Here is a 13,880-nt window from a genome sequence, read left to right as displayed (position 1 = left end):
AACACAGACGAACCCTGAAAATAGTGTGGTCAGCGAAAGAAGCAAGACCCGAGGAGTCATGTATTGTACGATCCCATTGATGTGAAATATCCAGATGAGGTAAACCCACAGAGACAGAAGGCAGGTTAACAGTTTCCTGGGATGGGGACGGGGAGTGGGGGAGAGCAGGGCCTGGGCATCAGCTGCTCCATGAGTACAGGGTTTTATTTTGGGGGTGAGGAAAAAGTGTTTTTTGGTTGGTTTTTTTTTTAAGTTTATTCATTTATTTTGAGAGAGAGCTAGTGGGGGAGGGGCAGAAAAGCTGAGCTGAAACCAAGAGTCAGACGCTTAACTGACTAAGCCACCCAGGCACCCCTGGTTTTGCTTTTAAAGTATAGCCATCTTTTGGGAATGCAAACTGGTGCAGCCACTCTAGAAGACAGTCTGGAGGTTCCTCAAAAAACTAAAAATAGAACTACCCTACGACCCAGCAATTGCACTACTAAGTATTTAGCCACGGGATACAGGTGGGCTGTTTCGAAGGGACACACGCACCCCCATGTTTATAGCAGCACCATCGACAACAGCCAAAGTATGGAAAGAGCCCAGATGTCCATCGATGGATGAATGGATAAAGAAGATGTGGTTTGTATACATACAACGGAATATTACTCGGCAATCAAAAAGAATGAAAGCTTGCCATTTGCAGCTACGTGGATGGAACTGGAGGGGATTATGCAAAATTAGTCAGAGAAAGACAAAAATCCTATGACTTCACTCCTATGAGGACTTTATGAGACAAAACAGATGAACAGAAGGGAAGGGCAACAAAAATAATATAAAAACAGGGAGGGGGACAAAACAGAAGAGACTCATAAATATGGAGAACAAACTGAGGGTTATGGGAGGGGTTGTGGGAGGGGGATGAGCTAAACGGGTCGGGGCACTAAGGAATCTACTCCTGAAATCATCATGGCCCTATATGCTACCTAATTTGGATATAAATTTAAAAAAATAAAATAAAATAAATAAAAATAAAAAATAAACTATACGTGACTACAAACTAAAAAAAAAAAAAAAAGTAAGTTGAATTAAAAAAAAATAAAAAATAAACTATAGCCACCTTCGTGGCATCTTCCACCTACAAGGCAAACCATCTCAGAGTGCCCCCCTCCCTGCAGCCACTGCCCTATTTCCGTCCCCGCCCCCAAAGCAGAGTCACCCACACCCCGCTTCTCCCTGCCGTTTGCTTTTCAGTCGCTGGAGCTGCTTTTGGCCATCGTCACCAATGACCTTCACGTTATTAAATGCCAGCGTCCCCTCTAGATCCGACGTTACAGACCACGTCACAGCCCGTGACCCAGGGATGGCGTCCCCGCCTTTGATTCGCTCTGGTCTCCTGAGCGCTGCCGGCTTCCCTCCCACCTCTGGCTGCCCCTTCTCCCTGCCCGGTCCTCGCGCCCAGTCCTCCAGACCCCGGCTGCGAACGCTCCCCGCCTCCGTGGCGTGTCGGTTCCACCGGCTTTTCCTTCTACAGGGATCCAGGAGGCGGCCACCTCTCACCCACGCTGCCTGCCCAGCCCAGCCCAGCCCAGCCCTCTGCACCCTCCACGGACCAGCCTGGGGGGCCTCCAGCCCCCACCCTGTGCCCTGTCCTCCCCTCTACAGGCAGAAACACACTGCTCACTTTTTTTGTAAGTGTCTATTGTCCACTGCTGTATCCTGAGCACCTAAGACAGTGCCTAATGCACAGCCCCGTTCAACAAATGTCTCTTTGCAACAGCTTTGGAGAGATAACCCGCGTTTTGGCCTGCTAGGGAGACGGTAACAAGCTCCCCCACACCTCGGGGGCTTAAACACATTTTTTTCCTCACGGTTCCGGAGGCTGGAAGTCCGAGGTCAAGGCACCGGCAGGGCTGGTCCCCTCTGAGGCCTCTCTCCTCAGCTGGCAGACGGCCACCTTCTCCCTGTGTCCTCACGTGGTCGTCCATCTGCGTCCACATCCACGGTGCCACCCTGTGTGTCCAAATTTCCTTTGCTTACAAGGATACCAGACAGGGGCGCCTGGGTGGCTCAGTCGGTTAAGCGTCCGACTTCAGCTCAGGTCATGGTCTCAAGGTTTGTGAGTTCAAGCCCCACGTCGGGCTCTGTGCTGACAGCTCGGAGCCTGGATCCTACTTTGGATTCTGTGTCTCCCTTTCTCTGCCCTTCCCACGCTCACGCTTGTCTCTCTTTCCCTCAAAAAATAAAAACATAGGGGCGCCTGGGTGGCTCAGTCGGTTAAGCGTCCGACTTCAGCCAGGTCACGATCTCGCGGTCCGTGAGTTCAAGCCCCGCGTCGGGCTCTGGGCTGATGGCTCAGAGCCTGGAGCCTGCTTCTGATTCTGTGTCTCCCTCTCTCTCTACCCCTCCCCCGTTCATGCCCTGTCTCTCTCTGTCTCAAAAATAAATAAACGTTAAAAAAATTTTTTTTAATAAAAAAATTAAAAAAATAAAAACATAAAACACAAATTAAAGGTAAATAATAAAGGCTAGAGCATTAGGGCTTATCATGGGGCTCTGGAGGGGACACAACTCAGCTCCTATCACACCACATACCACCAAATTCACCCACTGAAAATGTACACGTCCGTCATTTTTAGGGCATTCGCCGACGTATGCGACCACCACTGCAAGGTACCGCAGGGCATTCCAGCCCTCAAAGAGAAACCCCACGTCCTTCAGCTGCTCACCCCCTGTCCCGCTATCTCCTCCGGCCCCCGACAACCACTATTTTCCTGGCCCTACAGCTTTACCTACTCTGGACATTGTCTACGAGTGGAATCCCACAATATCTGACTTTGTGCTTTCGCTCAGCGTGACATTTTTTTTTTTTTAACTTTTTTAAATGTTTATTTATTTTTGAAAGACAGAGACAGCATGAGCGGGAGAGGGGCAGAGAGAGAGAGGCAGACCCAGAATCCAAAGCAGGTTCCAGACTCTGAGACGTCAGCACAGAGCCCGACACGGGGCTCGAACTCGCGAACCGTGAGATCACGACCTGAGCCGAAGTCGGACGCTCAACAGACTGAGCCACCCAGGCGCCCCTTCGCGTGGCATTTTCAAGGCTCACCCGCGTGGCGGCACGTCAGGACTTCCCCTTCACGGCTGCATAACACCCCATTGTGCGGACACACCACATCGGGTTTACCCATTCACCCGCTGAGGGACCTTGAGGCTGGTTGCGATTGTCTGGCCGGGAACATTCATCTACAACAAATGTGTTTTGAACAAACGAAGACCTCTGACCACGTAACCCAAAGAACTCCATCGAACTGGAAATTTCACACGGTGACGAGAACAGAAGAAAGGATCGGCAAGATCCCTTTTATCCCAGGCCGTGCTTTTCCTGAGGAAGAACCAACCGGTTCTCGGATACAAATGAACACAAGTGTTGCTTCGGAACAAAGTGTACCTACGCCCCTGCTGTGACCAGACCAATCTGGTAAAGACAAAACAAACCAGGAAAACAGCGTCCTAAGCCAGAAGCTTTCAGTTAGATAAATCATGTCCTTACAGGGGGATTTTCTCAATGCAAGAAGACACTTTAAAACCCGCCAGAGAATGGCCCCGCTCTGTTCAAATCTCCCAAAGGTCCCACCTCGCTACACACACCCCGTGCCTCCCCCCACCCCCCGCTCACAGACATCTTCTGACGTCAACTCACCACTGCCGCTACCCCCTCCGCGCTGGCTCCAGACTTCCTGTGTCTGGAACAACTTCTGCCTCAGGGCCTTTGCACTCGCTGTTTACTCTTTCAGAATGTTCTTCACCTACATACCTGCACAGTTCATCTTCCTTCAGCTCTCTACTCAAATGCCTCCCCGTGCCAGCCTCTTGTTTATCAAATGTAAAGACAGTGACCCTTCTCTCTCCCCGTCCAGCACGCCCATCACTCCTACTTCGGCACTTGGTCCCCAGAACCTAGCCCCAACTTGACATCGAGATACCGGTTTAGTAGAGTTTAGTGGTTGGTCGCCTAGCCCCTCACCCCACCTCCACTCACTTGCCTCCATGGGGGAGGGGGCCTTGTTCTGTTCAAGGTTGGTCTCCAGCACCTACAATGCCTGCCACCCAGTCGGTGCTCAGTGAATGTCTGTTCTCCACACACTAACCTACAAAGGCAATGCAATCCCAGTTAAAGTCCCAGGTAGGTATCTTCTGAAATGCTACAAGCCCGTGAAAACATTCACATGGTACTGGTTACAGGTATTAGGAGTGTGCTAAATGCCATGGGACGGCTCACTTTAAAATGATTAACTCTTGGGACGCCTGGGTGGCTCAGTCGGTTAATCGTCCGACTCCGGCTCAGATCATAATCTCGCAGTTTGTGGTTTCGAGCCCCACGTCGGGCTCTGTGCTGACAGCTCAGAGCCTGCAGCCTGCTTCGGATTCTGTGTCTCCCTCGTTCTCTGCCCCTCCCCCACTCATGCTCGCTCGCTCTCTCTCTCTCCCTCAAAAATAAAGATTTAAGGGGCGCCTGGGTGGCTCAGTCGGTTAAGCGTCCGACTTCAGCCAGGTCACGATCTCGCGGTCCGTGAGTTCGAGCCCCGCGTCGGGCTCTGGGCTGATGGCTCAGAGCCTGGAGCCTGTTTCCGATTCTGTGTCTCCCTCTCTCTCTGCCCCTCCCCCGTTCATGCTCTGTCTCTCTCTGTCCCAAAAATAAATAAACGTTGAAAAAAAAAATAAATAAAAAATAAAGATTTAATTAATAATAAATATAAAGCTGGAAATGACCTCAATGTCCATCAACAGGTAGAGTGTGGGCCAGCCATACAGCGGAATAGGGCTTACCAATAAAACAAGTTAACCTTTTTTTTTTTTTAATTTTTTTTTTAACATTTTATTTTTTGAGAGACAGAGAAAGACAGAGCAGGAGCAGGGGAGGGGCAGAGAGAGAGAGAGACCCAGAATCTGAAGCAGGCTCCAGGCTCTGAGCTGTCAGCACAGAGCCCGATGTGGGGCTGGAAACCACCGACTGCCAGATCATGACCTGAGCCCAAGTCAGACGCTCAACCGACTGAGCCACCCAGGCGCCCCCTAAAACAAGTTAACTTTTAGCACACTCAACAACAGTATGCACAAGATCTTAAAATAAACATGTCAGGTAAAAACCACCAGACAAAACAGGGTACCTACTATGTGATTCTAGAAAGGCAATGAATCTATAGTGTCAGAAGGCAAACAACGGTTGCCTAGGTCATGGGGAGGGGGTATAAAAAAAGACACAAGGAAACTTTGAGGGAAGAACCTTGGGGGAAACTTTGGGGAGAAACATGATGTTCAGTGAAAGAAGCCAGACATCAAAGGTCACCTACGGTATGATTCCATCCCCAGGAAATGTCCAGAACAGGCAAATCCACAGAAACACAAACTGTATTCGTAGGTGCCAGAGGCTGAGGGAGGGAGATGGGGAATGAGTCCTAATGGAGACAGGGTTTCCTTTTCGGCGGGGAGGGGGGACGAAAATGTTTTGGAACTAGGGGCACTTGGGTGGCTCAGTCAGTTAAGCGTCTGACTCTTGATTTCGGCTCAGGTCACGATCTCACATTTCATGAGTTCGAGCCCCGCATCAGGCTTTGTGCTGGCAGTGCAGATCCTGCTTGGGATTCTCTCTCTCCCTTGATTTGGCCCCTCTCCTGCTCACACACACACACACACACACACACACACACACACACTCTCTCTCTCTCTCTCTCTCTCTCTCTCAAAATAAACTTTAAAAAAAAAAGAAAGAAAGAGGGGTGTCTGGATGGTTCAGTCGGTTGAGCACCCAACTCTTGGTTTCGGCTCAGGTCATGATCTCACTGTTCGTGAGTTCAAGCCCCACGTGGGGCTCTGTGCGGACGGCACAGAGCCTGCTTGGGACTCTCTCTCTCCCTCTCTCTTTGTCCCTCCCCTGCTCATGCTCTCCTGCACTCTCTCTCAAATTAATAAATTAACTTAAAAAAAAATGTCTTTAAGTAAACTGTGTGCTTTAAAATGGCTAGTGGTTAATTTTGTGAATTTTCCCTCAATAAAAAAAAAAAAGAGTAATAGAAAGAATTGTACAGAGATATACACACACACCCTTCCATCCTTGCCTGCAGCTCCCACCCCGCCTCTTCCCCCTCCTCCTGGGCTCCCCAACCCCCTCCCCCGCCCCCCCCCCCCCACTTTAAAACCTGGACCCTTCCCGCAGGTTCCCGGAAGTGACTCACAGGGCTTGCCGCACAGGACAGCAGTGTGAGCCCTGCTCCAGGGAACAAAGGCAGCTGAGACCCCAGCGTGCCCACAGCGACAGACATCTGGACCTGTGACTGCCCCCGGGGGCAGATGACAAAGCTGTACCTGAGAGCAGAGCCACGGGCCCACAGAGAATCAGCTGGCTCAGGTGGACAGGGAGTCCCCCACCCCCGCCTGCCCCGTCCCCAGCTCGTGCCCTCTGCACGAGCTGGCCTCCAAGGATGGCACCATCATCCGGCCCCCCCTCCCCCCGTGTTCACACCCGTGTGTGGTCCCCACGTACATCTGGGCTGACCTGGGACTCTGCGGAAGCATGAGAATGCTGGCCTGGTTCCCGGCCTGAGCCGGGAGGTCTGGTGGCTTCAGCTCTGCACTTCGACGAGCCCTGAGTTGCCACGAAAGACAGAAGGCCGTTCTGTTCAGGTGGCCACATGGAAAAGCCACACGGAGAGGGAGTGGCCCAGCTGGCCAGGCCATCCCAAGGCGCCAGACAGGACAGAGAAACTCTAGGTGGTGATGTCCAACCGGCCCAGCCCGCAGAGGACAACAGCCACCATTCCTGGTGGCCCCAAAGAGCTGCCAGCCATGAGCGAGAACACACTGGGGTGGCAGAGTCCCCAAGCACAGGATGGTTTGCTCCACTGATAACTAAGTGACGCCAGTGGCGTGTGACAAGCGGCCTCATAACCCCCTTACACGCCCCCTGACCCACTGAGGCTGACCCTGCCTGAGCAAAAGGGAGAAAAATCTAGAAACAAGAAAATCCCACCCTCCGGTGGAACTCCTTCCTGCCACCTGGGAGAAGCGCTTGGTTCTGCATCAGCTCACCTTGGCTCCAGCAGGCGCAGAGGCAAGGCCCTGGGTCCCAGGAGACAGGGCACCCTGCACCCCCACCGCTGGCTGGGGCCACTATTGTACCTGCAGCCCACCTCCCAAGCCTGCACTCCTGCTGCCCCCCGGCACTGACCGAGAACTCAGGCCCCCCGTCCCCTGCTCAACGCCCAGACCCCAACACCTACCTCAACCACCTTCCCCCACTGGGAGATGGGTGGAGTCCCAAAGCCCAGCTTCACCACCCCCAGGAAGCCCTCCTGGTGCACCGGCCCTCTACCCCTACACCCAGCATCTCACGGCCAGGGGCCATCTCTCTGCCTGCCAGAGGTGGCAGCCCCAAGACCCTGTGTGGGATCCCGGGTGCTCTCCCAGCAGCGGGTGGCATGGGCCCAGCTGGTGGCAGACACCCAGTCCACCACCAGGGATATCAGGAAGATCGCCTCCACGCAAGGAGGCCACAGGGGCTCTGGCCACACCACTTGGAAACAAGGAAAATGAGGATCGGAGAACCTTGTCGCCAACACCCAGTGATCGGGGTATGTCTGGTCTATATTTTCTGTACTCCTGGTTCTTTGGCATCCGGAGCCTTGCTGACCAGGAGGGACTGTCCCTCATGGGGTTAGCCAGTTCCCAGAGACAGCAGACAGCTCACCAGTGGAGGGCACACATCTCACACGCAAAGCAATCGGTCCAGAGCCCATCCCCTGAGCCAGTATCCCCCCCCCCCCCCAACCGCCCTGATCACGCCAGGGCCAGGCAGCTAAGGACAGCGCACTGTCAGCTCCTGGTATTAAGCCCGGAGTGCCGACGTCCCTCTGGAATAAACGAATCGCCAGCTGTAAGACGCGGCGACAAACAGCACAGCCAGATAAGGAATTCGGCTGCCCCCACTCAACGAAGCTCCCTCTTTCAAAGCCCTGGGTGACCTAGGTAACCGGCCCTTCCAGAGACCCCACTTCTCCCCTCCTGCCCTCACTCTTGTTCCTACGCATTCAATTCACCGGTAACGGTGACCCCACAAAAACCTGGGCACCCCCACCTGGGACCCTAAGAAAGGCAGAGCTCCCAGTCCACACTCTCTCTTTACCCGTGATCTCGCTGTGTGGGCCCGCGTTCCCTCCAGGACTTGAGTCATCACCCCCCTTTCCTCAAAGTTCCCGGAGAGTCTTTGCTGAAGTGTGCCCTGCGATCATAAGGCGAGCCACGAGGGCCAGCCCAGCGACAGCACTGGCTGCGGATGGCAAATGCCTGTGGGGGCTCGCGGGGCACAGCACGGGCCCCCCAGGCGGCTGCCCCAGGCGTTCCTAGCCCATGGCATCACTGCCAATAGCCTGGGACCTGTGTGACAGACAGCACCTACCCCAGAGCCCGCTGACATTACTCAAACTAGCCAATCCCAGGCCTGCTTACCCCGCCTCACCCACCCCTGCCCAAGGGAGCCACAATAAAGGTTCTTGCCCACATTCTCCTCCAGCTCCCTCGGGACGCTGAGGCCTCCTTCCCCGTGTGGCCCTGGTGTTCCGCCTCCTTTTGGGAACCGTTCATCTTTTCAAGGGCAGTCTCCTGTTCCGTTGGCCGCACCATACCTGCACAATAATAAAACCTACGCTTTTGGGGCACCTGGGTAGCTCAGGTGGTTAAGCATCCCACTCTTGGTTTCAGCTCAGGTCATGATCTTACAGTTTGTGGGTTCAACACCCACATCAGACTCTGTGCCGACAGTACGGAGCCTGCTTGGGATTCTCTCTCTCCCCCTCTCTCTCTGCCCCTCCCCTACTCACACACATTCCTACATTTTTTTTTTTTTTTAATTTTTTTTTTTCCACGTTTTTATTTATTTTTGGGACAGAGAGAGACAGAGCATGAACAGGGGAGGGTCAGAGAGAGAGGGAGACACAGAATCGGAAACAGGCTCCAGGCTCTGAGCCATCAGCCCAGAGCCCGACGCGGGGCTTGAACTCACGGACCGCGAGATCGTGACCTGGTTGAAGTCGGACGCTTAACCGACTGCGCCACCCAGGCGCCCCCACATTCCTACATTTTAAAACTGAGCGGAGCCCAGACCAACCCTGAGGTGCCCAGCTTACACCTCCAGGAGGAAGAAGCCATGATGGATGGCGGTTCCCCAGGACTCCCGGAGGCCCTGCCTAAGCCCCGCTCCTCTGTGGGGCAGCCTGCGGGTGATGCAGACCACCCGGCTGCCCCAGCCCCACTGCCACCTGCTCTGGATCCCAGAAAGCCAGAGGCAGAGCGGCCGAGGGAGCACCCAGGGCTGGGTCCCCGAGTCCCACCTTCTCAGGACACTCCACTGTGGAGTAGGGGCTGTAACGGAGCTGCCCGGGCAGAGGGAGACAGAAGCCCAGAGGCAGGCGGAAGATGTGAAGTAACTTTAATCACCACCCTCAGATAGAGGCAGCAGGAGTGTCTAGTTGGGGCCATCCCCCGGAGCAGCTTGGGGCCAGCCCCTAGGTTCCGGCTGTGACGTGCTCCCGGGCCAGGCTTCCTGCATCTGGGGCGAGGGTCCAGGTGCCCGTGACCTCCAGGGCCACATCTACAGGAGCTCAGGTCCACGGTGCTGCATGGCCAGAAGAAGCCACGTCCGAGGGCTGATGTGGCCGCAGTGGCCGTGCCCAGGGCCCGGGTGACGTGGTGGCAGCAGCTCGTCCTCAGAGCAGCGAGCTCTTCCTCTCCGACAGCAGCAGGGACTCCTTCACGACCATCAGCAGCCCTAGCTGGTTCAGGCGCCCCCGGGCCCAGAGCCGGGACAACACGAACAGGGAGATGGCAGCCAGACCTGCGCTCAGCACCACTGTGGGTGGCAGACGGACAGGAGTCAATGACAGCCCCCACACCGGGAAGGGGGGTCTGTGGCCCAGCCTGTCCCTTCCCCAAGCCTTCCCTTGCCCCCAGGAGCGGGAGGGCCCGGTCTTCCTACCGGCTGCGGCAATAACCCCACAAGCACTTCGGTTTCCAGACTGGACTGAGTCCTGGTCCCCAAACGAGGTGGCGGTGGCATTCCCAAGATCGGTGACAGTGCCTGGGGCCACAGGGGTCCCCACGGCTGTGGCATTCCCTTCCTGGGGCGTCTCGGTTCCTGAAAGAAGTCCAGGCATTCAGTAGCTGGGGAGTCGGCGCTGAGGGCATGAGGGGCAGGGAGGGACTACACGTGTCCCAAATGCCTGGAGGGACCTTGGGGCGCATCATCTCCCAACCCAGAATGAGTAAGGTCAGTGAGCACCGCTGCCCCCATGGGGGCGCAGGCGCGGGGAAGACCCGAGTGTCCACACCCCAAGCCTGGTCACCCGCCGGAAGGTGTCCTTATCTAACGCCCGGCCCTCCCCACCCCCGCAGGCACGCTGGGGTCGCAGGGCACCCACCACAGCCAAGCTCGTCGCTGGAGGCAGGGCAGTCGGGATGGCCATCGCAGAGCCAGGTGTGGGGGATGCAGGCACCGCCCCACAGGCAGCGAAGCTCCCCGGCCGGGCAGGGCTGGCGACTGCAGTTGTGAACGGTGTGGTCGAGGCCATCTGGGCAGTCATCGATGCTGTCACAGGGGCAGGGGCTGCCAGTGGGCGGCAGGCACTGTCCGTCCCGGGCGCAAGGCTTGATGCCTGAGGTGCAGGGTCAGTCAGGTCCCAAACACCCACCCAAGAGAGCTGGGGTACTCTCCTCCACCCGGCCTCCGGTGAGCCCTGCCTTCCAGGAACAGGCGACCCTGTAAAACCCACCCACCCTGAAGATGTCTCCCTGTTCGCTTCGCCTTCCAAGGACCGGCCTCCCTGCAAGCCCCTCCTCCCAAGGCCCCACGAAGCCCACCTCCCATGAAACCCACCTCTTCTCAAGCCCGCGACCCTGTAAGCCCTGTCCACCCTCCGGCCCCGCCCCATCGTGCCAGCCTGAAAGCCCCGCCCCTTCCACAAGCACCTCCCCTCCCTGCAGCTCCGCCTCCTCAAGCCCCGCCCCCAGGGGCGCTGCGACTCACCACACTCCTCCTCATCGCTGCCATCCGGACAGTCCTTGTCGCCGTCGCAACGCAGAGGGAGGGGCACGCAGAAGCCACTGGTGCGGCACTGGAAATTGGTGGGCGGGCACGAGCCTGCAAGACGCACACAAGTGAGGTCTGGGAGGCCCGAGTCTTGGCCTCCGCCAGGGACACAACGTTACAGACTGACCACCAGGAGACCGGCCAGGTCCCAGGGCGCTGGAATGCCCCTGGTGGCCACCGTTTGCTGAGGACCTACTACGTGTGAGGCTTGCAGCGGAGCAGTTCACAGGAAAGGTCCTACTGCCCCCCACCCCCCGTGGTGCAGAAGACACCCAGGAGAGATAAGGTCCCAGGCTGCCGAGCTGGTGGCAGCTTCGAGGTTTGAGCCCAGGTCTCCCTGATCCAAGAGTCTACCAGGCGTGTCTCCAAGATCCATGGTTAAACAGGCTCGGGTAGGGGCCATCTGTGACCCGCCCATGGTCAGCGTCAGCAGGGCAGGTTGTATCCCACCTACTTAGCACAGGGGAAACTGAGGCCCTGGGCAGAGGACCTGCTTCCTCACCAGGGCCTGTCCACTCACCTCCTAAATTCCGCCCGGATCCGACCACTTTCCCCATCTGAAATGTGCCACCTCCTAGCCAGGCCCCACCCCCTCGGGACACCGGAGACCTCACAGAAGCCCATCATTCCATCACCCACCCTTGCCTCCCCTCTGCTCAAAATCGTGCCCTGGTCCCCTGACCCTCTCGCACCAAATCACTATTTTTCCCGTGTGGCCCCAGTGCCTGGCCCAGCACAAAATGCTTCCTGGACCTCACCCTCATTCTGCTTCCTCACCCAGCACCCTCTGTCCTGGCCTTCCCGAGGTTCTCCAAGAGGCCTGGCTTGTTTCCCCCTCTGGGCCTTTGCCTGTGCTGTTCCTTGGTCCAGTGCACCCTTTCTTGCCCCCACTTTGCAACTGGCGATTCCTCCCCAACCTTTAGATCTCAGCTGCTTTCCTGGGAGGGGTTTCATGAGACTCTCGGATGCCTGAAGCTCCACCTGCCTCTCAGAACAACTGTGCTCAAACTGGTATCCACACAGATGGTAAGGACGCTCAGTGGAGATCAGGGCCAGGACCTTGTGACCGCAAGTCCAGGGCAGCAGCTGACAATAAGTGGATACAGGTCACACAAGGGTCCAGGCTGAGTCCGGACGAGATCTGGGCTTTCCGGGACCCTAGGCAGTGAGGCTCAGGCTGCATGCTGACCTGCTGGAGCAGCACAGAAGGGCCTGGAGCCAGGGCCAGCAGGAGGGAGTGTGAGTGACAGAGGAAGGGAATGGCCTTGAAGGCTCCCCTCCCAGGTGCAGTAGGGCAGGTGACGAATACCTGGCCTGGACCCAGCCTGGTCCCACCCCATTCGATCCTGCCCTTCTTGCCAATCCTACCTTTACTCACGGGCCTCAGCCTCCAAACCCAGTGCTCCACAGGCCTCCATTCCCAAAGGTACCTGTGGCCCACACAGTCCCCAAGCGTGGTGGAGCCCGGAAGAGCTATGGCCAACCTGGAGCCAGCTTCCTTCCCTGCCCCTGGGGGTCTGGCAGCCCCTGGGCGAGGCTTCCTTTCCAGGCCCGGCCGCTCTCGGCCCTGCCAACCCCCCACCTCCCTCCCTGGAGTGTTTGGCCCTCCTGGAAAATGGGAGGCAGAGCACAGCAGACCAGGCCTCGTGGGGTCAGACAGGAGGGGAAACGACCCGTGACTCAGTTTCCTCCCCTGTAAAAGGGGTTTGCTAGGAGTTCCCACTTCAGTGTCCTGAGGAGAGAAAACCACTTGTTGTGGGGTTTGGAACTTGGTTAAGGGGAGTCCTACCTCCTTAAATGAACCAGGAAGACTTAGCCTATAAAGGTAGGGACTCCTCGGTGAGGCGGGGGACAGATAAGGTGAGAGCTCAGGTAGGAATGGGCTAAGTGTGTGAATCTGCGCTCAAGGCTGAAAGCCAGGGTCACCTGTGCCTACAGGAAGGTCACTCCCCGCCAAACTGACTCTGGGAACCTCAGAGAGGGCCACCAAGATCACTTAGGCCCAGGCGCATGTGTCCAGGGGCCTGGGGGTGACCGGGAGGGAGGAAAACCTTTCCTTCTCTAAGGCCAGAAGAGGAAGGTGCAGAGATGGGGGAGAGCGGGGGCCTGGTGGCCCAGGAAACTCAGCCACATGGCCTCAGGGTCTGGCGAGGATTTAGGAGGCACAGCCGCTCCCAGAGGCGCCAGGTGGCCGGCTACGCACGGCTAGAGGTCGGACAACCAGAGCCTGCAACAAGCCTTCCTGCCCACGCTGGGCTGAAGGTCGGCTTGGAGGTGACAAAGGGGTCCGACAAAGCCGAGCAGGAGAGGGGTGTGGGCAGGGTAGAAACAGAGTAGTTAAAGGCAGGCAGAGCCACCCAGGCGAGGGTCGCCAGCTGGGGACGGCTGGCTCTCAAAGGCCAGGTTCACGGCACACTGGAGTCCCGAGCCACGTGCCGGGGGAGTGTCCGGGACAGACCAGCGAAACAGCCAATGGCGAGGAGCCGCCGGCGCGCGGGGTGGGGTGGGACCGCCGAGGGGCACGCGCGCGGGCTGCGCAGAGCTCTCACCTGGGCTGTGGGCCAAGAACGGGATCGGGACTGGGGTCGGGGCGGCCTCCAGGCCCAGTCCGAAGCCGAGCAGCAGCCGCAGCACCAGGCCCAGGGCCGCTGTCCGCCGGGCTCCGCCCCGCGCCATGCAGCCGCTCGCCGCACCGCCCCTGCCCTGGCACTGGGCGCGAGCGGGCCGGCCTCGCTTTTATCCCAGCGCACGCGCGCAG

At 57.1% G+C, this 13,880-nt stretch overlaps 1 protein-coding gene across 1 annotated transcript; it reads right to left on the bottom strand.

Moving 5' to 3' along the window:
- Window positions 1-9,449: 9,449 nt before the first annotated feature.
- CD320 (CD320 molecule) lies at window positions 9,450-13,867 on the bottom strand. The gene is made up of 5 exons (XM_045491819.1): window positions 13,672-13,867; window positions 11,060-11,173; window positions 10,455-10,688; window positions 10,013-10,171; window positions 9,450-9,886 (listed from the first exon to the last, which is right to left on the bottom strand). Exons 1-5 carry the CDS (start codon window positions 13,796-13,798, stop codon window positions 9,744-9,746), a joined length of 777 nt encoding a protein of 258 aa, XP_045347775.1. The 5' UTR covers window positions 13,799-13,867; the 3' UTR covers window positions 9,450-9,743.
- Between the last annotated feature and the right edge of the window lie 13 nt (window positions 13,868-13,880).

The sequence above is a fragment of the Leopardus geoffroyi genome, chromosome A2 (genome assembly GCF_018350155.1).
Source record: "Leopardus geoffroyi isolate Oge1 chromosome A2, O.geoffroyi_Oge1_pat1.0, whole genome shotgun sequence".
Classification (NCBI taxonomy): domain Eukaryota; kingdom Metazoa; phylum Chordata; class Mammalia; order Carnivora; family Felidae; genus Leopardus; species Leopardus geoffroyi.
Note: the sequence above shows the minus strand (reverse complement) of the source record. Positions and strands in the feature narration are given on the sequence as shown.